The sequence below is a fragment of the Lithobates pipiens genome, unplaced genomic scaffold (genome assembly GCF_037356315.1).
Source record: "Lithobates pipiens isolate NorthernLeopardFrog02 unplaced genomic scaffold, aLitPip1_a1.2 Scaffold_3, whole genome shotgun sequence".
Taxonomy (NCBI): domain Eukaryota; kingdom Metazoa; phylum Chordata; class Amphibia; order Anura; family Ranidae; genus Lithobates; species Lithobates pipiens.
Genome location: NW_027507790.1, coordinates 84636302 through 84661497, shown reverse-complemented (window position 1 = coordinate 84661497; position 25196 = coordinate 84636302). Strand labels below are relative to the sequence as shown.

General features: G+C 44.9%; 1 protein-coding gene across 1 annotated transcript in view; it reads left to right on the top strand.

Annotated features, from left to right (window-relative positions):
- The window catches only part of P2RX4 (purinergic receptor P2X 4), a 105994-nt gene extending 97181 nt beyond the window's left edge, over positions 1–8813 (top strand). Inside the window, exon 12 of the mRNA XM_077461987.1 lies at positions 3247–8813. Within this exon, the coding sequence (XP_077318113.1) occupies positions 3247–3279 (33 nt within the window). The 3' untranslated portion in view covers positions 3280–8813. The remainder of the gene's footprint in view (positions 1–3246) is intronic.
- The last annotated feature ends 16383 nt before the right edge of the window (positions 8814–25196 follow it).

Below are 25196 nucleotides of genomic sequence, written 5' to 3'. Positions count from 1 at the left end.
TGGCCTGTAGGGTCGGGGGGCAGGGAACTGTGCTCTGGCTGCATGGCGCAGCTGGGCATACCTGAAGTACATCCAACCGGGCAAAGCATGGGAGACAGTCAGTTGAGTAAATGAAAGCAGGCTACCCGATGGCATGACGTCCCCCAGCGTTCGGACCCCAAATCGCACCCATACCTGTGGATCCGGGACCGTCCTAAATTGTGGCAGGTTCGGATTACCCCACAGGGGTTGAGCCAGGGACCAACATCCCGACCGCAAAAATCTACGTCTGGCCACCCTCCACACCCTAAGTGATGCCCTCGTGGGACCGGGGAGAGCCGCATATGCCCTTACCCCCCTGTAGGCCAAGGCCTGCAGGTCTCATGGCATTTTTAATAATGTCATCCAACGAGGCTCCGAAGAGCCGGTCGCCAAGGAAGGGAAGATCTGTCAGGGCTTTCTTGAATGCCTGGCCAGCAGACCAGCATTTCAGCCAAATAAGGCACCTCAGCACCACAGCTGACGCCGAAGCCTTGGATAACGGGGAGAGTATCCAGGGCCGCATCACAAACGTACTTAAGGCCATGCACTAGTTGGTCTGCTAGCTCTACGCAAACAGGGGAGGCGTTCTGCTCTCCCAATTCACGGTGCAAAAGTTTTGCCCACTCAGTGTCTGCGACACCAGTGCGGATGCCAGTACAGGTCGCACGGCTGACCCCACAGCCGTAAACAAGGAACGAGCCACTGCCTCTGCCTTCCTGTCCGTGGGATCCTTGAATGCAGGAGTCCCCTCAACTGGGATCGTGGTTACTTTATTTAACCTAGATACTTGGGGGTCCACGACCAGAGGAGCCGACCACTTTTTGAAAAGGCTTTCCTCGAAGGGGTAACGCACCGCCAATTTTTTGGGGACCGAAAAGGCGACCCCATTCCCTGTAGATGAATTTGTCAAAATAAGTCAAATACGGGAACACCTTAGGTGAACGTGCTGGCTTGCGGAACCCAAAAGGGACTGGTACATCAGAGGAATCTGCTGGCTCCTGAATCTTCAGGGTATCACGCACAGCTGTGATAAGTGCTCCAACAAGCGCCTTGTCACACCCGGACGGGGAATCATCCTCACTGTCCGAACGGTCCTGGTCAGCCACGTCTTTGTAGGTCAGAGCAGGGGTCTCCAGCCGCAGCAGGGCCCGAGTCTGCATCAGAGCTCTCCCCAGAGGACAGGGGGGCAGGGGCCTCTTACGTGCACCTCTCCTGCCATGTGCCACCTCTATCTTAGCAACATAGGCGTCAAGGACCGCCGTCAGGGTGTCCATGCGCACCGTGCTAACAGCAGGTGACCCGATTGCTATAGCCTGGATTTCGGGGGAAGAAACACCAGTTTCTGAAGCCATGCTGACCCTAGCCTGTCAACCACCTGCAAGGGGATTTAGGACAGTGAAGGTCCCTCCCTCCTGCTGCCGCCGCGTGGGGGGGTACTTAGTTCTAAACTCGCCACCCTGGGGCTTTCTGTGAAAGCCACAGCAATGCCTGTAGTCCCTAGGAGGTTCCCAGTTGCAGAGAGGAGAAAACTGTGTCAGCAGCTATGAACAGTGGTGCAACGTTCTGCAGAGCAAGCTTCAGTGTTCAGCAAAGAGCCATCCAGCATCCTGAACACACAGTGGACACAGGAAACAGCAAGTGAGAGCACATGAAATGCTGCCACAAGAGAACAGCGGCGGAAAAAAAAAACGCTCAGGCTTTAAGAAAATGGCCGCCAATGCAATCAATAGGAAATCCTAAAGAAAATGGCTGCTGATGGGGAATTTCAGCTTTCCCAAATCCAAGATGGCCGGCGCCATGCGGTGACAGAGCAAAAAATGAAAACGTGCTGCCTGCTTACAGCCAGAACAACCTCCACAAACACCTCTTTTGGGACCCCCCAGACCTGGACCAGGACCAACGCCAGCCGCACAGAGCCCCCACAGGTGAGAAAACGGCGAACCCACACACACACCACCCGCAGCGCATGCAGCCACCCCCCTCAGAGGGGGAAGGAGGGGTGATGGGGACTTGGGAGAGAAGATAAGGAGGTGAGGTGGCCCCCGAATCGACCCCCCCCCCCCCAGGGAATGTCCAGCTGCTCACCCCACCGAAGCAGGGAGAGCCGTACTTACCAGTCCTGAAGAGCTGGGAGACATTCCATCAGACCTACTCCTGCGCAGTTACAGGGTAGCTGTTGGTCCGGTATACTGTGTTCCAGACAGCAGTAGCCCGGTCATATATATACCCCGGAGCATTGAAGCCCACCGACCACCTCTGAAGCTGAGGCATGTCATGGCCTGCCGAGCCTTAGCTGCGGCTGCTCGCGCTCGAAGGCCGGACTGGGGAGACTACAAGGATATCATTAACCAGCCTGTCACCCAGCCGGCAGTTGATAGAAGATCTCAGGATCTTTCATCTTGCGCAAAAAGCAGCAAAAACATGGACCGAGAGGCCCGCAGGGTTTCTTAGGTCATTCTCCTTACTAGGCAAAATAAAAACTGAGGCTGCTGGGAGCAGTGAGGAGGGTTGCTAGCACAGGGTCCGCCCCCCAGGGGCGGGATTTAAGTTCTGTGTATTGTGTAACAATTTTGCCTAGTTTCTCCTAATGGCAGGCTATACAACCCATTTAGTTACAGAGAGGAGCTGTGTCGGTCGGTGAATATAAGAGAAAGATTTATTTTATCAATACTCACCTAGTTTCTAACATCACCTTACATTGGAGGACTTTTGTGTGTGGATTGGAGACTGCTTGTCAGGAGCACTGAGTGAAAAGAGCTCTAGCCCATCCTATACCTGCAATTGGGTTGTAGTACTAGTAATTTACCTGATTAGCACAAGGTGCCAGTTGGGGCTCTGCTACTTTTGCATAGTACTACCAATCAACAATCTGACCCAGGTTATGTGCATCTATTGACAAGCACAGTGTGGCTCAGCCCCACTCTCTGCTCAAAATGTTCGACAGCAGCAGGAGCCAATGGCACCCGCTGCTGCCTCTGTGAGCAGAAAGAAGAGAGCCACTGCAGACAGGCGTAGCGCTGGATCGAGGTCAGGCTCAGGTGAGGAGCTGATAAAAACACTTGGACATTTTTTATGCATTAAGGTAAATGTCCATTCTTTAGAACTATTTTAATAAGATAGTAATGAACTTCCTTATTTGTAGCTGTCTAGAGTTGTGCCTCAAATTTGAAGTATTTAGCAAAGTTACTTTATCACATGTGTAAGTAATCACTATTTTTATTCCAGGGAAATAATGGATCACATGGAACAGACAATTGAAACAAAGTAAAATAATAGGTCACAGTTTGGAACACGGGAGTGATTTTGAGTATTTCCTTAATTGGAGCACCTGAACAAAACATTCCAGTTAGCGGTCACCCTTTGATCTGATGTTTGGGTGGCAGTGGTTTTACCATCACCCTGTGTGCACATGGTCTATTTATTGTAATTATGCAATTTTCTAAATGGTCCAAATTGTATTTCATTATATTATTTATCACTGTTGTATAAACTTTTTCGAATGTATTCTCAAAAAGGGCTAGATCTAAGGTTTTTTCTATTTTTGTAAAGCACTTTTTTTGAGCTAAAATGTGAATCGGTTTTTGGAGAGATAAGCACTTAAAGGCACTTTGTCACAATAGAAAACACCTGTGTGAGAAGACTGTGATGGACGCAGCCATTCCCTAAATGTTTGTCCTGAGCTTAGTCCCAAGTAATTGCACAGGAGAAAAGCATCACCCAGCATGGCTGATGTTCTTGCCACCCAGTTGTCTGCTTATCTGATTATATACAAGTAGATATAGCTACTAACACTTAAGATTTTTGGACATCTGCTGTCGTTACAACTAATAGAAATAATGTCACCTGTTATAACTTTGATTGAAGAGCAGTCAGACAACATTACTAGCCATTCACTTTTTTTTTTTTTTTTTGGTTCAGCACCTTAGGCTGAATGGGAGAAATCACTTGATTCCTAAACTGCATGGATGGCTAAGACTAAAGTGACTGCTATTGTATCCCGACAGCCGGCATCAGCAGCTCTCAGGATACCTGAACAATACCTTCATCTGGTTTGGCCCCGTTTGGTTGAGAATTTTTGGCTTGGCTCCTTTTTTTTTTTTTTTTTTTTTTTTTTTTTTTTTATTGGCTTTTGTCAAGCCCGGTGGTGGCGACATATGGAATGAATTTGGCCAGTTCTACAGTAATTGGTAGACATGTGATCTGTGTGTGGCCATCTTTAGTTTTGTATGAATCATACATTTCTCTCTGTAATGCTCTAAAGTAGCATTGTGAAAGATTAAAACCTATCCCTGACCACTTCTTCATTATGGGTTTGTTGAGAGTCAAAATCTCTCCTCCTGAGTGCTAAATCTACTTTTGCAAATCTGCCAAAATGGCTGTTTGGCAACATCTTGGGTGCATTTGTGACCCTTGCACCTACAGTCCTAAACAAGAGGCAATCTAATTTGTGTGTAATTGTGCAGCTAATATGCTTGATAAATCTCGCCTTGAGTATTCTGTTTAGATGTCTCTAATGCAGACTAAACACAATAGCGCACTTGTGTTCATAGTAATAATTATCTTTAAACTGCCTCGGGCCCAAGCGCTTTACTAAAACGGTGAAATATGAATGTGTGGAAACTTGCCTAGTTATGCACCTATCTTAAGAAAACAAATTTATAAAGTCTGGAATTTGTGTGTGGCGACCCTTTTAACGCCCCGCCATCACATCATGACAGGCCTCTGTGTGCTGGACCCCTGGTCACCCTAACAATTCATGCATTGGGGCAAATCCACTTTGCACTACAAGTGCAGTCACTGTAAACCCGAGGGGGGCATGCAAAGAGAATAAAAAACAGCATTTTAGCTTGCACATGATTGGATGATAAAATCAGCAGAGCTTCCCCTTATTTCAGATTTACCAAGTGCACTTGTAGTGCAAAGTGGATTTGCCTTTTGTAAATAACCCCCATTGTGTTACTGGGCAAAGAGTGTCTATTGCATTTCTTTAGATTTTTGGCTGAGCCAATATTTATTTGAATCATTTTCTTAAAGAAGGGAACATCAAATGTTTACACATATAGCCAGTAAAGAAAAAACCTAAATGCTGTAATTCACATTGCACTAGAATAAATGGTATGGCACAATGGTGCTAATGGTAGCTGCATCTTAATAAGCGATAATGCCAGAAAGGACCAAAGATATAATTTTATATAGCGGCCGGAGGCAGCTCTATGTTACATTTATTATGTGGTGGTTTCCCCTGGAGTAGGTGTTTGATTTACTTTATCATCACCCCTATAATATGATAAACATATTAAAGTTGCTATATTCTTTATAGGCGTGTGTGTGTGTGTGTGTGTGTGTGTGTGTGTGTGTGTGTGTGTGTATGTGTAATATATATATATATATATATATATATATATATATATATATATATATATATATATATATATAAAAAATATATGTGTGTATGTATGTACGTTACCATGTGTTTGCAAATGGCTCCCTTCCTAACATACACCTACACTTCTTTTCATCATCTATCCTCTGTTCTGTATTGGCCACAACACATTTTTATTTCAAAGAATAATTTTAGGAACTTTTGTTTTGCAGGAGTGGGGAAAAGTAACACCTCTGTCTGTTTTTTAATTTTTGTCTCTATGGCAGTTTTTTGCTTTCACTTTCTGCCCCTGTGGCACTCCTACAATAAATTAGGGGGGTAGCGAGAGTTGTTTTTCACCGAGACAGGAATTACAGAAAGCAATAAAAAACATTGTCAGAGGTTGTAACCCTACTTCGCCACTGAAGAGTTTGCCCCCTCACTTCCTGCCCTTACAGACAGTCAGGCAAAGTCTTCCCAACAGGGACATGCAAAGCCATAAAGGCTAATGAGAGGCTTTAACCCCAGGGGAACTCTCTAAAACGTCAGGTCTTGGGGAACCCATAGAAAAACCAGTTGATTGGGAAAAACACTTTACATTGGTAGTCTGTAGGAAGAATGTAACCCTTTTAGTGGGGGTCACGCTGCCACTCTTATAGAGCGCTAACGATCATTGGTGTCATACCGCTCTCCTTGCCATGGCGTCGGCCCGTAAACTATACAGGAACTGTCAGGTAGGGGGTCAGTTGGCTACAACTCCAAGAACCCCTAACAACCTCTAGAGGACCCAAGGTTTGCACAGAACCCTGGTTGCGAATGACTGCACTAACCTTTCTCTGCTGTATGAAAAAAAAAAGTTTTGGTTGGAGTTTGATATCCTGAGTGTTTACAATATGAAAAAGGTGTACAGGCCTCCTTTTTAAAGTAGAAATGACTATCCGTTATAAAGGAAATAGGAAGATTGTCATTGGTAAATGCTGCTTCTTTCTGTTATGCAGGGATCACAGTCACTATCAAGCTTACCTGCCTACTGTTGTTCAATAATTGCAATCAGTCATTGTATATATGTAGAAAAAAAAGGGAATGAGTTCTGGAGGACTAATGGTTTATTTAATTGAGCATGATAATTGGTCAACTGATGATATAACAACCTTCCAGAGCTCATGGGGGTATTCCAAGTCATGAGCAATTGTCTCATGGATTATATTCAACTGCATGGCTCCTTTCAGCTCATGTTGTTGCTATTAAGTACAGGAGACATATTTGCTGGGTCACAAGTTGTTAGCCCACCTGCAGTGCAGGTAAGGGGTGCCCTTGGTGTTAAAAACACTTTTCTGCATACATGCACTGTAGTGATCAAACTTGTTGCATTTATTTTTGTGTTGATAACCAAAGATCAAATACAGTGTCGTCATTGTATTCTTGTCACTGTATAAAACAGATGGGGAAATATGGTAAGATTCCTATGGCTCCAGTTCAACCATCTGCTGATCTCTACTCATTAAGGGAAAGTACACACAAGGTCTGGAGGCTGGTGGATCACCAATAGAGAGGATTGCAGCCCCATCAAGGAATGGAGGCCATTTCATTTTATATGCCAAAAACCGTCCACAGTAGTGTACATTAGGCTTAATAGGAGTGTATAATAGTTTGCACATAATAACTTGAATTATTAGGACTAAGGAAATCCTTTTAATAAAAGACTGTCTCATTAGCTAATCCTTAATGGTCTGAGGATCCTTTGTTGTTTATTAACTGTTTGTAAAATAGATTGTGTACACATAGCTAATCATATATAAAGTTGCATGAACAAAAACACAATTATTTCAAATCAAAAGGGAAAATGTGTTATATTTAATTTTCAATTGCTGCATGTTCCTTCTCTAGAGATTTTCTCTCACTGTCCAGATAACATCTGCTACTGATACAGGAATGGAAGGGAAATCGTCCAAAATGTAGACACAAATAGCAGGTTCTAACTCTTATACAAAAATTATAAAAAAAAAAATGCTTTGATGGTAGTTATGTTTTCAACATTTTTGTTTTAGTTTACATATAAACTTTCTATGAAAAAGACACATGTATAGTAAGTATGACATCTGGTCAGGTATACTCTATGCCTGGGGTTTGTAAACTTTCTAAAAAAAAAAAAGTTTACAGTCCTTCACATTTAAGGGTGCTGGATTGTGGCTGGTGCGATTAGAAAATGCCCCAGCGTCAGTGGGAGTAAGGAAAAAAAAAAAGACATACATGTGGCAGTAGGAGGAGGAGGAGTAGGACTCCATTGTCAGTGGAAGGACTATTATCCCATTGTTGGTGTCGGTGGAAGGAATGGTGCGTCATAATTGCTGTTGATGGGAGGAATAGTGCTCCAAGGGCTGGTAACCAAAGGGCCACAGGTTAGAGTCCATTGCTCTATAGCATACTATAAGCAAACCTGCAAAATGCCTTTTATGTTCAAGATTCCATGTTGTATATAGTAGAAGTCCACAATACAATGCTGCTTTTATTTTGTTAGCACCTCAACACATAAAGATTACCAAACACCCTAAGCAGAACTAAATGCATCAATTTAACAATTTCTCAGAACAGTTTCTTCCAAGACATACTGTGAATAACTGTCACGGCTGCCTCTGCTCCCAACCAAATGCTCAAGCCATTAAATGACTGGAGCCATAGCTGATGACACATGCAGCACCATGGCTACTGCAGATCGAACAGAGGTTAAGGCGGCAGCTTCCTTGACCTTTCTACAAAGATTCCAGTGTATTTCTCCTGCCAATGAAGTCTGTGTACAACCATCTATGGACATGAATGACTGTACTTGGGTATACAGCAGTACTTGCATTTGGAAAAAAGTCTATGTGGTATGCCTGTACCAGCATCTACCTGAGCACACCTGTGCATAGACATTCATATTGGTGCTTGCATAGGCTTAGATTTTTTTTTGTTAGACAATCAAGTTGCTTATGTGTGCAGAGATCTGCAATTATAGATCATGTCAAGAGGCTGGGAGGTGGCATTCTTTCATTGTTCTGTATGGAGGAATGTAAACCAATATGGGGTTTTTATTGAATTTTTCTTTTGCTTCCTATTAACCACTGTATTGAACACACGCTATATTAAATAAAAGCACTGTATGACCTCCTATCCATATAAAATGCCCCCCAAAAATTGTGAAAAGTGTTCTTTTGCAATAAAATGTAACTATTCCTGTGGACATGTGTAACTGGGAAATATGCACAGGTGGTCTGTACTTCCATTCATAAAGCCTTGTAAAATGGATACCTGGTGTTTTTTGTTTTTTTACTGCAGGGGGATATTTAAGTCAAAGGAGTTGTAAGTGAGCTGGAAAAAGGGGCCAAAAATCTTGCTGGAAACATTTGCAATCCTTTGTTATAAAATATACTAATAAAAAATATATGCTGACTGTTTGGCTTATAGTAATTTATTCATTTTTTGCATTATAATTGAGTACTGACAGCGTTTTGCCTTAACAAAGGCTGCGGCCTTGACATCTTTAACACTGTGATGCCAACTCTAGATGTGAGCATCAGGAACATGCCAACCCGCATAACTGGATTTCACCAGTGATACATGTGTCTAGATAACAGAATTTTCCATGGCTGAGTGGCTTGTGCAGAAGCATGTGTCTTGAAGTGTGAATGTATATGCATCCCTATTGATCATAGTGCCACCAAGCAGGTTATTTAAAGTGGAATTCCAACTTTCTTTTCACTAGAATTTAATGGAACGACCAATCCCAGCATAGATCATACCTCTGTACCATGTTGCTCTGTTGTCTGCAGATCCTCTGATATTCTGGGTTTAGTTGTGGCTTTCTTACTATGTGACACTCTGTTCTGTATAACCTGCTGATAGACTCTGTTCCTTCCACAGCCACTTCCTGCATCAGCTAGAGTCTATAACATTCCCCTTTGTAGTCTTTCAGGCTCTGCAACTGATGTAACTTCCTTCACAGCGCTAATGGAGGGTGAGATTGAATACATCATAATTAGTATTCAATCCTGCCCAGTCACAACTACAGGAAGAGTCCATACTTTCCAAATCCCGCCTCACAGGTCCCAGCATTATTTAAGGAAACACAGTAAGCATGATGCAAGACAGGAATGACACATGAGGTGGTATGTCACACTTACACCTTTACCCACCCACATCAACTTCCAGAACTAGTACAACTGACTCCCATAGCCCACCTTTAGCTATAGAGGCTCAAAGGATTGTGGGGTGTGTAGTATCAGCACTGGAAAAGGAAGGAAACAGGAAGTCAGAGAACTTTGAAATTCAGCCAGGAGGAGGAATGAAATCAGACACAGAAACCTGCTGTATACTGCTAATGGAGGTAAGTTCACATATAAACTGACAGTGGGGGTCATGATATATTAACATGCACATGTTTTGGGGAGGAAAAGCCGGCGCTCCTCTTTAAAGCTGAGCCCTGCCATGACTCCATGCTGAGATTTCTTCAGCTGTTATCCTGTTTCAAGGGATTCTACAATCTGGTCCTGATACTGACCTGGCTTTGACGCCTCTGGAATTATTTCAAGGTGATTTCAGCTGAGATTGGTGTGAACAGGGAGATTCTCACAGGTCATTCTAATCCTCATGGTTAAGGCTGGTTACATCCACAAGCCACTGTAATTTACATTGGGTTATATCAGTGGAGGATGCATAAGTACTTGGGGTCACCTAGAAATTGCCTCTGTGCAAGGCTGTATACCTTGCATAGTGCATTGAGAGCCTATAATCCTTTGGTGTACAAATATTAACTCTAGTTCCTAAAGTCAAGGTCAAGCTTGTCCTTGTTCTTTTATTCCTCCCTATGGTCACTGGGGACGCCCACCTTAGCTATAGGCCAGCAGTGAGGCACAGGAAAGAACAGACCAGGATTTGACTTCAAGAACTGAAGTTGAATTTTATATAATACAGCAGCTTGAGTTTTGGGGCTTCTGTAGAATGCTGAAAGGCAGGGGTGGCCCATCCATTAAGGGTGCATGGGTGCCGCCCCCTTATCCATGCATCCGGCCCCTTGCAGTACACTGGATGTATGGATTCCAATGGGGGGGGGGGATTTAGGCACCTGATTAGAGCCAGAGGCTTCAAAATAGGGTGGGCTCAGGGTCCAGGGAATGAGAACCCAAGCCCACCCAGGTGTGTTACACTGATACTCCTCTCGGCCAATCAGGAAGACCCATCACCCAATTGGCTGAACAGACAGACGATCCTATTGGACACCTAGGAGGGGGGAAGGAGCCACACAACAGGAGCTGTCATGATGGAGGAGAGGACACCGGAGCCGCTGCCTGCCACCCAGCCAGGGAAAGTGCCGGACCGCTCAGCAGACAGCAAGCGGGGGGGGGGGAGGGGGGGTGGTTGCTGCCACTCGTGAAAGGTATGTTCTTGCATATACATCACTTACTATATGGATGTCTATTTCATTTATAACAGCAGTTATAAAAGCTTGAGGATAAATTAGCTAGTCTAAAAGGGTTTTATTTTACCTTTCTCTGTATGAAAAGTGTTACTTATGTGTGCAACCTGGATTTACCTGTAAAAATGATGTTACTACAGTTCCATCAGTTTATTTTAATAGTGATCAATACATGGTATTTGAACATACGCCTTGGTAAAATAAAATGCATATTAAAAGATAAGCTTAATGCAAGCAAAAATGTTAACCAATAAAAATTCTACCAAACTGACACCTAGAATCACATCAGCATTAAACACATGGTACATGTTGGACTCTGCGTAGCCAACTTTAATGGCATCATTCTGGTTTAGATGACAACTGTTTTATATTTTAGGAAAAAACGTAAACACCTTTAAAAAACAAACAAAAAAAAAAAACACATGGTGCAAAATAGTTTTCTATACTTTATAGTTTGATGCAACTCATACAACAGAAAAACATGCAAGTAAATAGATATTTTATTAGCTATATGTGGGTTTTATACTCTAAATACATAGCTGCAGAGTTTATTTCTCCATACAACAACAGATGTTAATCAGAGTGCATATCAGAGTGCATATTCTCAAATCTCTTAGGCTGGGTTCACACCATTGCGAATTGGATGCAGTATCGCCGCATCCAATTTGCAATAGCAGGAGGTTTTGACTGGCTCTCTATGGAGCCGGTTCCCATATCTCCGTAGCAGGTCTGGTGCATTTTGCAGTCTTTTGGTCCATTTCGGGTCCGAATTCAGCCCAAAATTCAGGCAGAAATCGGACCTGAAGCGGTGAACCAGCACACACCGGACCCCTGCTGTGAGCCACATGCGGCTCATATGTGAACTGAGCCTTAATGTCATAACCATACTTCGATATAGCAGCTATTTTGATTATACTGATATGATATATAAATATATATATATTTATCATTTTTTTAAGGGTTTTTTCCGTGAAAATGGAGTTAAAAATGCCTAAAATAAGGAAACTAATGCAGCAACCACATCTAATGATTAGTAAGCTACAGTATATTACATTTTTGGTTTTGGGTTTAATACCACTTTAATAGTACAGACCAGGAGAAGCTTCTATGAGCCAAATACTTTTCCCTGATCCTCACCTGCCTAACAATCAGAAGAAACAAAGATTCAAACTAGGAACAGATATCCAAATCCCTGCATGTGTCTTAGGGACTATATAAAAGCATGTTCTAACAGTAGTGGCTGCGTTTTTATTTTTAATTATGATTTTACATTTTTTTTTATAATAGAGTTATGTAATGTGGCTACTTTAGAGAGGGATACAGTACACAACAAAAGTGAGTACACCCCTCACATTTTTGTAAATATTTTATTCTACCTTTTCATGTGACAACACTGAAGAAATTACACTTTTCTATAATGTAAAGTAGTGAGCGTACAGCTTGTATAATAGTGTAAATTTTCTGTCCCCTAAAAATAACTCAACACACAGTCATTAATGTCTAAACTGCTGGCAACAAAAGTGAGTACACCCCTAAGTGAAAATGTCCAAATTGGGCCCAATTAGCTATTTTCCCTCCCCGGTGTCATGTGACCCAATTAGTGTTACAAGGTCTCAGGTGTGAATGGGGAGCAGGTGTGTTAAATTTGTTATCATTCTCACGCTATCATACTGGTCACTGTAAGTTCAACATGGCACCTCATGGCAAAGGACTCGCTGAGGATAAGAAAAAAAGAATAGTTGGTCTACACAAAGATGGCCTAGGCCAGTGATAGTGAACCTTGGCCCCCCAGATGTTTTGAAACAACATTTCTCATGATGCTCCACTACACTACAGAGTACATGAGCATCATGGGAAATGTAGTTTTAAAACATCTGGAGTGCCAAGGTTTGCCATCACTGGCCTAGACTATAAGAATATTGCCAAGACCCTGAAACTGAGCTGCAGCACCATGGTCTAGACCATACATCGGTTTAACAGGACAGGTTCCACTGAGAACAGGTCTTGTCATGGTCGACCAAAGAAGTTGAGTGCACGTGCTCCGCGTCATATCCAGATCTTTGGTAAAATAGATGTATGAGTGCTGCCAGCATTGCTGCAGAGGTGTGTGTGTGGGGGGGGGGTCAGTCTGTCAGTGATCAGACCATACACCACAAATTGCATCAAATTGGTCTGCATGGCTGTCGTCCCAGAAGGAAGCCTCTTCTAAAGATGATGCACAAGAAAGCCCGCACCTTTGTGAGATACTGTACATACATAAATAAGTGGTGCACATGAGACAGATGTCAGAACATAAATTTTTTGTGAAGTTATATATAAAACTGCAGAAACCTTTTGAAGACCCCACATGGGTAATATATATGCGAATGATATGAGAAATGTATGTTTAGTACACCAGTTTGTGAAGTGAATACACTTTGTTCTCACACACCTTCAGGACACCATTTCTGGAGATGTAACACCACTGTATGGAAACCATGGTTTTTGAGTGAAAGTATCAGATGCATATATTTTTTGAGGAACATTTGACTTGCTGGAACATGGCACTTATGAAATCTTTATTGAGATACAGCAATATATTTTCCACATGGAAGATATTTCTAATTGATGCCCACAGTTTTGGAATATTCACAGAAGTCTTGAGTCTCTTGCCAGTTCTGATCTGGAGGCTTTCCCCACTGCATAGCAATTTTTCTGGTGTTCTTTTTAGCTACAGCCAGTACTATAGTTTCCACTAGTCCCAATAAACAAACTTTCATTGAGGGTTGAATGGAACCCCCCTCCCATAATACCCTGACCTTGGGACAGTGCCAAAAAATGTGCGAGAAATTTCCCGGAGAAATACCACACCGCCAGCATTCCAGCGAAATATCTGCATTAATCAAGTGCAGCCTATGGGGTGTAAAGTATGCTCTGTGTACTATTTTAAATTGCACAAGACAGTCACATATTGAAACCAAGGATAAGAAAGGGAAATCCCAGACATTATCCCAGTCATCATTGTCCAATGCAGGAATGTCACGTTGCCAGTGATTCCAGAGCAGAGCCCCTCTAGAGGAGACAGCGACACAAAGACTAAACGAGAATATAAGTGCGAAGTAGGCTTCTCATCACACTCCGTACGGGGTACTCATTCCAATCCTGATTGGACAACCATGCAGGAGGACTGTGGAAATTGTGCAGCAAAGGCATGGGAAAGTTGCAAATGACAAAAATTATAATGGGTAGGGATATTATATATGGAAGAGAGTTGAGATAGGGGGTTTAATACCATACTTATTCTACGTAAATCATGTACGACGGGACTAATAAAGAGGTCAGTAGCCAATAGCTTGTGTCTCGTAATTTATTCTGAGCATGTGTGGCACTTTGTCCATCGGAATTCTCTACACATGATTGGAAAAAGTCTGATCGGAATTTGTTGTCGGAAAATTTTAGATCCAGCTCTCAAACTTTTTCCGTCAGAAATTACGATGGAAAAAGTCCGATAGAGCCCACACACGATCGGATTTTCCGACAACATAAACCGATCAGACTTTTTCCATCGGAATTTCCGACTGTGTGTATGGGGCATAAGTAAGTGAGCTTGGGGATCATTTTCATTTTGATCAGGTTAATGCGTCCCAACAGAGACAATCATAAGCTCTCCCATGCCTTTAGTTTGACCCTCACCTCTAGAAGAGCCAGGAGTAAATTTAGAGGAAGGAAGTCCGAGGCCCGACGAGAAACCAGCACTCCTAAATAGTTGAAGGTATCTACCCACTGCAAAGGAATATCTACGGGGGCTGTAGTCCTGGCTGCCTGATCAATTGGGAATAATAAAGACTTAAACCAATGGACCTTGAGTCCGGTGACCGTAGCAAAAGAATTTAGAACCTGAAGGGCCCCCTGCAGTGATGGACCTACATCCTTTAGAAAGAGCAGAATGTTGTCTGCCAACAGGGTGAACCTCTCCCCCAGCAAGCCAATACGAAGACTCCTGAGGAGTGGTGAGGTGCGAAGCGCCTCTGCTACTGGTTCAATGGCTATAGCAAATAATGTAGTAGAGAGAGGGCAGCCCTACCTAGTTTCCTTGTAGAGCTTAAAGGGAGGAGAAAGACTGCCTCCCAATCGTACAGATGAAGTAGGACAACTGTAAATCACTTTGAGTCATTTAATAAAAACCATAGGGAACCCCATTCTACAGAGCATTTCCCACAGAAAAGGCCACTCAACGGTATCAAAGGCCTTCTCTATATCTAGCAAGTCCACCGCTCGCGAACCTGTGTTGAGATGCTGGACATATATCTTGGTGTACAATCTGTAGAGATTGACATCCGTGGTTTAATGAGGCGTGAACCCCATTTGGTCCAAATCTATCAAAGAAGATAACATTGGATATAGTCTAAGGCCCAGTAACTTCGTAAGTATTTTAAAATCATTACTTAACAAAGCAATGGGTCTATAGGAGGCACAGGATTTGGGATCCTTAGGGGATTTGTAAATAAGGGTCAAGTGGGCATGGTACATAGAAGCAGTTAACCTCCCCTCTGTGAGGCACTGAGTGTATAGGGAAGCTAAAAGTGGTGCCAAGAACTCGCCATGCAACCTGTAGAAAGAAGTCAATCAGAAGACCATCTGGGCCCGGTGCTTTCCCAAGAGGGAAGGACTGAATTGCATTAAGGACTTCCAAAGCTGTAAAGGGCTGTACCAGCACCTCTCGCTCCCTGTCCAAGTACCAACCAAGCATCAAGGGATCTAAAAGAACGTTCAGAGCACTCGACTGAAAATCGGGGGGCAGAGGGGAAATATATAATATCTTAAGGAACATCTGGAAGGTATCCAAGATGTTCGAGGGAGAAGTCACAGCCTTGCCAACAGGGTTAGTAAGTTCAGAGATAATTGTGAGCAGTTGGTCATGTTGGGCCATCATGGCCCAGCTCAAAGACGTGCTGTTTATTTTTGAATACATCAAGTCTGGTAACCTCTGTTCGGTAGAGTTGCAATTCCCTCTGTGCAGCCATCAGAAGGTCAAAGTTACTAGTGGTAGGATCGGTATTAGAACTTGTGGTGCATTCAGCAACGACTGTTGAAGACAGAGAGTGGTGGCCATCTGTTCCTTTTTATAGCAGCAATGGAAGAGATGTATTGCCCTCTCGTATATGCCTTAAAGGCATCCCAGGTATTTTTAGGAAAGGAGGACCCCTCATTGTGATCCCAGAATTCAGCCAATAAAGGTGGTATTTTTGCAGTGAGGTCTAGATGAGAGACCCTGAGAGGACCAAGTCACCACAGAGCCACATTGCGAGAGGCAGGGGAATGAAGCACTATAGCCAGGGGACTGTGATCAGATAGGCCACTGGGCAAATAGGATGCCTCAATCTGCAAGAAGTGAGGAATTAGTAAAAGCTAAATCAATATGGGAGGCGATCTTATAGGAGGCAGAGAAACAGGAGTAAGAGCTAGTATTAGCGTGTTTCCACCTCCAAACCTCTGTCAGACCCGCTGCCTGAGCCCAGGCAGAGAGATTTGTGGAAAAACATTTTGGAGGGGCAGGTCTATCTATATCCTGTTACAGAGTGGCAATAAAGTCTCCCATGACCAGTATTTTTGCAGGACCAAAAGGGGTGATCCTCTCAAGAACGGCATACAGAACTGTTGGTGAAAAAGGGGGAGGAACATATATTGTAACAACTATACCATAAAGAAAGGACTAATAACACAAATTTACCCTGAGGATCCGAATGGGTCCCTTCAATCAGACAGGGAAAATTCTTATAGCAAAAGAAGAGTAAGTGGCATGAAACACCTTTTGTAACCATGGCTTTTTTTTAAATGGAGATGTTAATTTAGAAACAAATTAGCATTACAGTATCGCATCATTCGAGACATACATTTGGTAGCATTGGAATGTAGTTGACATCAAGAGTAAAAAGAAAAAAGGAAAAAAAAAACTGAATTTGAGCCACGGCTAATAACGTTGCCAACCTCATCCTAACTATTAGTTAACCTAACCCAGTAGTGTAGATTTAACATTTGGTAACTTATAACTTATATGAGTGCATGAAAGCCCTAACTCCTTGGTCTGAATTCTCCTGAGTACTGTCAGGGTGAATCCCACCGAGGAGCGGGAGGGGGGGAGAGAGCACCCATGACTCCAGCCTCGGGCTCCCTTTCCTTGCCCAGATTGAGGGGTCCTGCAGACTGAAAAAATGGGGGATCATCGGGTTTCCTCAAAGAGGAATATGGGGGGAAATGTGGAGTGTTTTCTTGTAAACCGCTCTAGCTTCCTGACAGACTCTCCTTCCCTTAAAGGCAAGGTTGCAAAGGGCAGTGTAAGAACCCAGAATAGCCGCTTCCAAGGTGACTGCTGGGTTTAATCTGGGCTGGGAGAACCACCATCGTATGGTGACAAGGACGGCAGACCAATAAAACTGGGGAAAGCCAGTCCGCCGCTCGAAAGGGGAAGGTATAAAATGGGCCTTGCCACCCAAGGGGGTCTCCCCATCCAGATAAAGGACAGCAGCACCCCCTCCAGTCGCTTTAAAAAGCCCTGACGGAGATGTATGGGGGTGTTTCTAAAGAAGTACAAAAATTCAGGCAGGAACACGATTTTAATTAAACTGATCCTATCGACCGGTGTAAGGGGAAGGGTTCGCCATGCGGTACATTTAGTGTGGACCTGCGTCATAAGGGGCTGTAAGTTGTGCTTTGGGTAGTCTGTTAATACCCCGGTTACCCTGATCCCCAGGTATTTCATGTTATCAACCCACTGAAGCTGTGTCTGGGTGTTGGGGGCCAAGTGGTAAAGGGGGAAGAGAACCGATTTGTCCCAGTTTATTCGAATGCCTAAGAATTTGCTAAATGTATTAAATATTGATAAGGCTTTGTGGAGGGATGTGGACACATCGGCTAGGTAGAGGAGAGCGTTGTCTGTGTATAAGGAGAGTTTTTCTTCAATGGTGCCTACCCGTACACCCCTGACCTCGGGGTCTGATCTGATGAGGGCTGCCAAGGGTTCCATCACCAGGGCAAAGAGTCCCGGGGATAGAGGGCAACCCTGCCTTGTTCCTCGGGCCAGCAGAAAAAAATTCCGATAGACACGCATTGGTGTAGACCCTGGCTTGAGGATTGGCGTACAGCATCTTAATCCACAGTTGGAATTTGGGACCAAAACCAAATTTGGAAAGGACCGCCCATAGGTATCTCCATTCTACAGATTCAAAGGCCTTCTCCACGTCTAGAGAGGCCACCACTCCACCGCTCTCATGTCCTGCCCTGGCTATATGCATAAAAAGTCTTCTGATGTTAATGTCAGTACCCCTGCCTGGCATAAAACCCGTCTGATCCTGGTGGACCAGCGCCGTGATAACCGTGTTAAGTTGGTTGGCCAGGATTTCGGCCAATATCGTTGCGTCAACGTTAATAAGGGAGATAGGCCGGTAGGATCAGCAGAGGGAAGGATCCTTCCCATCTTTGGGAATCACTACAATGACTGCCTCACCCATCGACCTGTTCCTGCCGCATTATTCAGCATCCCGTGGAGTCTGGCTGTAAGGATGTCTGGGGTACTGTTTATAAAATTCTATGGGGATGCCATCCGGGCCAGGGGTTTTCCCCGGCTGCATAGTTTTATGTGCCCTAAGTATTTCCTCGACCATAATGGCTTGGTCTAAGACCCCCCTGTACTTATCGGTCAGTGTGGGAATGTCTACATCTGCCAGGTAGTTTGATAGCTTGTTCTCGCTATAATCCACCCTAGAAGAGTAGAGTGTCCTATAGTAGTTGACGAATCTCTCACTGATCTCTTCTGGAGTGTAAAAGAGGTCTCTGCCAGGGCCCAAAATGTGGGGAACATTGGTCCCTGGAGAGCCACGCCAACAGTTTGCCCGACCTTTCACCCTGCTCAAGAATATGTTGGGATTGAGCAAGCATTTTTTTTGAGTGAGTGAGGTACGAAGGGAAAGAACCTCCCTGGTCAGGGACTATAGTCGGGCATAGTGCTGGGGGTCTCTAGTGCGTATATAAAGTGTCTCCTGTGCTATGGCCGCTGACTTGGCTTTAGTCAGAGCAGCCCTTCTTTCTTTACGGACTTTAGCAATTATGGACTGGAAGTGACCTCTTGAGGACACCTTGAAGGCATCCCAGACCACCTTGAGACTGGCAGAGCCTGGATTAGTTAGCTATTATCACTCCATCTCAATCCTGAATTGAGTGTCAACTTCTGGATCAGAGATCCAGAACCTGGAAAGCCTCCATAATTTAGTCGTGGGGTTACCCTGGCCGTCTAGTTTCAGAAGGAGAGGTGCATAGTCCGATATGCCCCTAGGCAGAATTTTTACCTCTTGGACCCTAGGGAGGACTGACCCTCCCGCAAAGATCAGGTCGATGCGGGAAAAGGATCTGTGCGTAACTGAGTGGCAGGTGTAGGTACGGGTCAGCCATGGCTTTTTTAAAGTGAGAATTTGCTGCCCATGAGGTGAGTTTCTTACAAGAGGATTAGTTGGGGAGAGTGAGATTTCAAATATTGAAACAAAAGGGCTCTTTTAAATTTAGAGTTGAGTCCTCTAACCTTCCACAAAAGAACAGTAAAAGAGTCAACATCACAGGTAGTCATAGTGAAGACATTATGGGACCAGTTCGAAAAATTTGAAATGTAGGAGGACAACGCATGAGCAGCAAGATCCATGTAAAGCAGCACCAAAAAATATCATCATATAAACAGGTAAATAACATAACCCCAAAAACCACCAAGGTGCATACCTTGCTCATATCTAACAGCACACCAAAAAACAAAGAAAGGTTAAGATAGGAGCCATATACCCAAAACTGTCATAACCTAACTGGTATCCAGTATAGATCCCATGAATGTAGCCTAGGAGACCTGAGTCACAGTCTATAGTGCCAACCTGTGAAGCATAGGAGGAGGGGGTGCTATGGAGAAGAATGATAAGGAACTGGGCTGCAGCCTAGTCCTGTGTGGTAAACAAAAAAAGAACCACAAATGGCTGGTACCTGGTTCAAAGAATTATTGGTGAGGCAGTCAGAGCTCAAGGATGAGGTGAGAACACAGGTGAGGATGGAAAGGCTGGAAGGTGTGAAGGGGGGGAAATGGAAGGCAGGAGGTGGTCAAAATTCAAAATAACTTGACACGCAGAAGAGAAGATAGAAATCTAAAATCAGAAAGATGCTCAAAAACAGATAAAATGAAAGGGTTTTGCTGCCATTAAGTCAGGAAGAAAACAGTATAGCCATGGCTATCCTTAGCTCAAATTTGATAGCAGGTTTAACTGGCATCAAGCCAATCTGCAGCCGCCTCTGGGGTGTCAAAGAAACGAGCCAGATCACCATCAGTGACCATTGATCTGCTGGGATATAATAGGCTGAATCAAATATTCTTTTCCCGGAGCCTCCTGCGAACATCCGTGAAGGATCTGCAGCGTTGCTGTATTTCTTGCAAGTAGTCAGGGAAGAAGACAAGCTTGGTATTCTCAAATTTAAATTCAGGGGTCACCCTAGCAGCAGCAAATATGCGACTGCGATCCCTGTAATTTAATAAACATAGCAGAAAAGGTCTCGGAAGGGTTCCCGGAGCAGGAGGTTTTGCTGTGATTCTGTGTGCTTCTGTGGAAGGCATGTTGCCAAGATTAAACAGGGAGATCGTTAGCCGTTTGGCAAATTCCACAGGCTTGTTCCCCTCTGCGCACTCTGGCAAAGGACTCTAATATTATTCTGCCGAATGCGATTTTCGGTGTCTATCGCCGGCTCCTGTAGAGCCTTGACTTTAATTTTTAAGGCCCGCAGTTCTCTGGAGTCTGTGTGCACAGTATCTTCCACTGCTGATAAATGGCCTTCTGCCTCAGTCACCTGGGAATGGAATCTATCCATGTCATTCCTGATGAGGCTGTCAGTGGCCATACCATCTATTTTAGCAGTAAGCCACTCTGAGCTGGAGGTGATAGCTACGAGTATCTCTGCACCCGACAAGGAGGCAGCTGCCTCGGGTCCCAGGGAGATCTGTGTGCCAACAGACACGGTAGTGTACAGAGGCCTGTAGGCAAGATGGCAGCAGAAGAAGAAAGGTGGGGAAGACGGGTTTGAGCGGGTATTGCGCTACTTACTAGGTACCATCTGAGCTGGGCTGAAGAACCGTGTGAATGTCAGGTAGTGTGTCCAAGTCCTGAGAAGGGAGAAAAATCATTCAATAATGTAGGATAAGCCCGTAGAGAAATGAAATGGATCAGGAGTTCTAGTGCCTCATATCTGCTCATGCTCACATCCCGGCCACACCACCTGAAGGCCCATCTTTACACTTTGTCCCTTGAGTTATGAGGCTCCTAAGGTTCTTGAGGATTGGATGGTCAGCATACAGGTTGAATAAGTATAGAGGGAGTATGCCGCTTTGACTCCTTTGCAAATACTGAACTAGACTGTGTATCCACTTTATGTCATGGCATGTCAAGTGGCTTCTTGATTAATCTAAAGGTTCTTCATTTAAAAAAATGTCACATTTTCACATTTAATACAGCTGAAGGATTTGAAGTAATCAGCATGGACTCTGCTACCCTGCTGTGCACTTATGCTGTTTTCCGGACTCTTGCTTTGCCTGGCTGTGATAGCTGCTACCTGGCTGTGTGTTAACCCTGCTACCGTTAAATAAAAAGATTTCTGAGTGCTCCTCCTCTCTGCGTGCGTCTGTTACACCTACATCTCCATTACAACTGGTTGCCAGCAATGGCATCAGACTGCCGAAGATGATAATGGAAAGCAATAACCCCCTAGTGCTGGAACTAGACCAGGGTAGTGAATTTAAGAACTGGACAGTGGCGAGTTTGCAAGAAAAGGCCAAGGAACTAGGCTTTGGCTGTAGGGGTCTGTCTAAAGATGAGCTGGTCACCGCCATCAAAGACAGCCTGCAAGGAGCTGACAGCATGGATGGTCTTCAGCCAGAGACAGAACACACTCCCTCCGCTGTTTCAAGCCCCAGTAGCCCCTGGGTCGCCTGGTATGAGGAGGAGATGGCCATCCTGGGCTCTGAAGCCACCTTTGAGGACAGGTGGAATGCAATCCGGAGAGCTCATGAGAGGGAAACCAGGGTGGACCCCAGAGGACGAGATTCTCTTCTCAGCCCAAGAGCTCTTAGACCAGACCCACCAAGGGTGACTCGTAAGGACTTTAAGACCTTTTGTGAAGCTACAGGGGATGTGAAAGGATTTTTCCAGGACTTCAAACACTTTTGTCAACTACTGAATGTACCCAGTAGAGACTGGGTCCGGCACCTGGTCGGCCTGCTGGAAGGGGGTGCAGCTGGACACCCAATGGAATCTGGACTACCCTATGGTCAAACAGATTGTGCTAGAACACTATGCTGTAACCCCAGAAACCCACCGGATCTAATTCCGGGATCTTTCTTGTCACTCTGAACCATCCTTTAAAATGTATGCACACAAGATATCCCAGGCCTGCCAGTGCTGGCTGGAGGGAGAACAGGCTCTAACCCTTGAACAGGTTATTCAGACCCTTCTGAAGGATAAGTTCTATAATCAGTGTCCCGTGGGAGTGTGAGAGTGGGTGAAGGAAAGGAACCCTAACACGCTCCTTAAAGTGGTTGTAAACCCTTACAAATCACTTTGACCTACAGGTAAGCCTAGATTAAGGCTTACCTGTAGGTCCAAGAAATATCTCCCAAACCTATACGGTTTAGGAGATATTTGCCCGAAGACGGGCGCCGTAGACAGCGGTGCGCAGGCACACTGAGCGTGGCATTGTCGATGACGAAGATGCCGTGCAATGCCGCGCATCTTGGCTCCCGTGTGCATTCGCGGGAGTGACGTCATCGCGGCTTCGCCGAATGACAGCGGCGGAGCTGCGAGACCCCACCGAGAAGATGGATGCGCCGGACTACAGGGGACAGCGGTGACTTCGCTGGCTCCTGTGTCAGGTAAGTGACACATAATGGGCTACTATGCGATGCATAGTAGTCCATTATGCTTTGCCTTTGCAGGGAATGAAAGAGGAAGTAAACTCATCAGGGTTTACTTCCTCTTTAACCCTCCTACGCTCCCTCTTCTGCCAACTCGGCCTCCCAGCCCCGGGACCCTCTCCACCACCTCTCTACCGGGCCCGACCATCTGTTCCACCCCAGAAGTGTCGGTGCTATGGTTGTAACCAGACTGGGCACTTACAGGCCAGCTGCCTCAGGAATCGCCACCCCACTCGTCCGGTCAACTATGTTGAACTACCACTGGAGGAGGAACTGTTTTTTCCACCCCCCCCAAAGTGAATGGATGCCTCCAACAGCCACAGACACCCCTCAAGGAGTCTATGGGGTTCGTCCACTTCGTCCAAGCTACCAAGAGAAAAGACAGCATTTGCAGGAGGTCTCCATAGATGGAAGAAATGTCACTGGTTTTGACACAGGCGCCTTTCTGACCATCACTAATCCCTTTGTCGTAAATCCGGGAGCGATTCGGAAGGGCCCTGGATTTTCTACTGAACTAGCAGGAGGCGCCAGAAAACACATCCCAAAGGCTACAGTTCTCCTGAATTACGAGTTTGAGGAGAAACTTTGTTCTGTTGGGGTATTGCCAGGACTACCTGTGGACATTCTGCTAGGGAATGATATGGGAGAACTTAATAGTCAGTTTCTAGGGGGTGTGACCCAGAGGGAAGTATGTCTGAGGGATTTTGTTTTGTTGAAACGTGTTGGAAGAAAGGCAGTTGTGTGTTTTTTCAGTCCTGCAGCCTCCATCCAGGGAGTGAACTACCCTTGGCTATGTGCCATTTGGAGAGTGGATTACACTTTGCTGTGTGCCATTTGGAGAGTGGATTACCCTTAGCTGTGTGCCATTTGGAGAGTGGATTATCCTTGGCTGTGTGCCATCCTGAGCATGGATTAACCCTGTGATCACTTACGCTGCGAGTAGAGCGAACTTTATTCTTATGAATCCAAGACTGAGTACGCACTGCCCCTATTTGCTAGAACTCTGTTACTTCCTGTTTGACCAGCCTGGTGCATATTACCCTAATCAACACAGACTCTGCTACCCAGCTGTGCATTTATGTATTCCGGACTCTTGCTTTGCCTAGCTGTGATAGCTGCTACCTGGCTGTGTGTTAACCCTGCTACCGTTAAATAAAAAGATTTCTGAGTACTCCTCCTCTCCACGTGTGTGTGTTACCCCTACATCTCCATTACATCCTCCATGAGAAAATCACGGACCTGGTGGATGTTAGAGACCTTGCGCTCCCCCACGTTCCATTTGAGGATGCCCCGCAGATGCTCAATAGTGTTTAGGTCTGGAGACATGCTTGGCCAGTCCATCACCTTTACCCCCAGCTTCTTTAGCAAGGCAGTGGAGGTGTTTGGGGTCATTATCATGTTCGAATACTGCCTTGTGGCCCAGTCTCTGAAGGGAGGGGATCATGCTTTGCTTCAGTATGTCACAGTACATGTTGGCATTCATGGTTCTCTTAGTAAACTCTAGCTCCCCAGTGCTGGCAGCACTCGTGCAACCCCAGACCATGACACTCCCACCACCATGCTTGACTGTAGGCAAGACACACTTGTCCTTGTACTCCTCACCTGGTTGCTGTCACACACGCTTGACACCATCTGAACCAAAGAGGTTTTTGTTGGTCTCATCAGGCCAAAGGACATGGTTCCAGTAATCCATGTCCTTAGTTTGCTTGTCTTCAGCAAACTGTTTACAGGCTTTCTTGTGCATCATCTTTAGAAGAGACTTCCTTCTGGGATGACAGCCATGCAGACCAATTTGATGCAGTGTACAGCATATGGTCTTATCATTGACAGGCTGACCCCCCACCCCTTCAACCTCTGCAGCAATGTTGACAGCACTCATACGTCTATTTCCCAAAGACAATCTCTAAATATGATGCTGAGCATGTGCACTCAACTTCTTTGGTCAACCATGGCAAGGCCTGTTCTGAGAGGAACCTGTCCTGTTAAACCGCTGTATGGTCTTGGCCACCGTGCTGCAGCTCAGTTTCAGGGTCTTGACAATCATAGATGACAGAAACACCCAAAGTGCACCTTCTATGTGATGTGCCCTTACCGAATAACTAGACTCCACGTTATAGGAGCCTAGTGAGGCAAGATTCACACATCCTGGAGGATCCATGCACTGGATATAAACAAAAATGGTGTTGAAGCCAACCATGCTGGTTTCTCCCTTTCCTTTTACTTTCATGGATGTAATATAAAGTAAGAGAAAGATCGCCACATAGTGTAAAACCGTGGTGGTTTACTGAAATTATCCACAAGTCCAACAAAACATGGATAAACAAAATCCTGGGTTAAAAGAATCTGCAGATCAAAAACAAACTAGCGTGGCATATTGAGCATAGACTCCACCCTAGTAG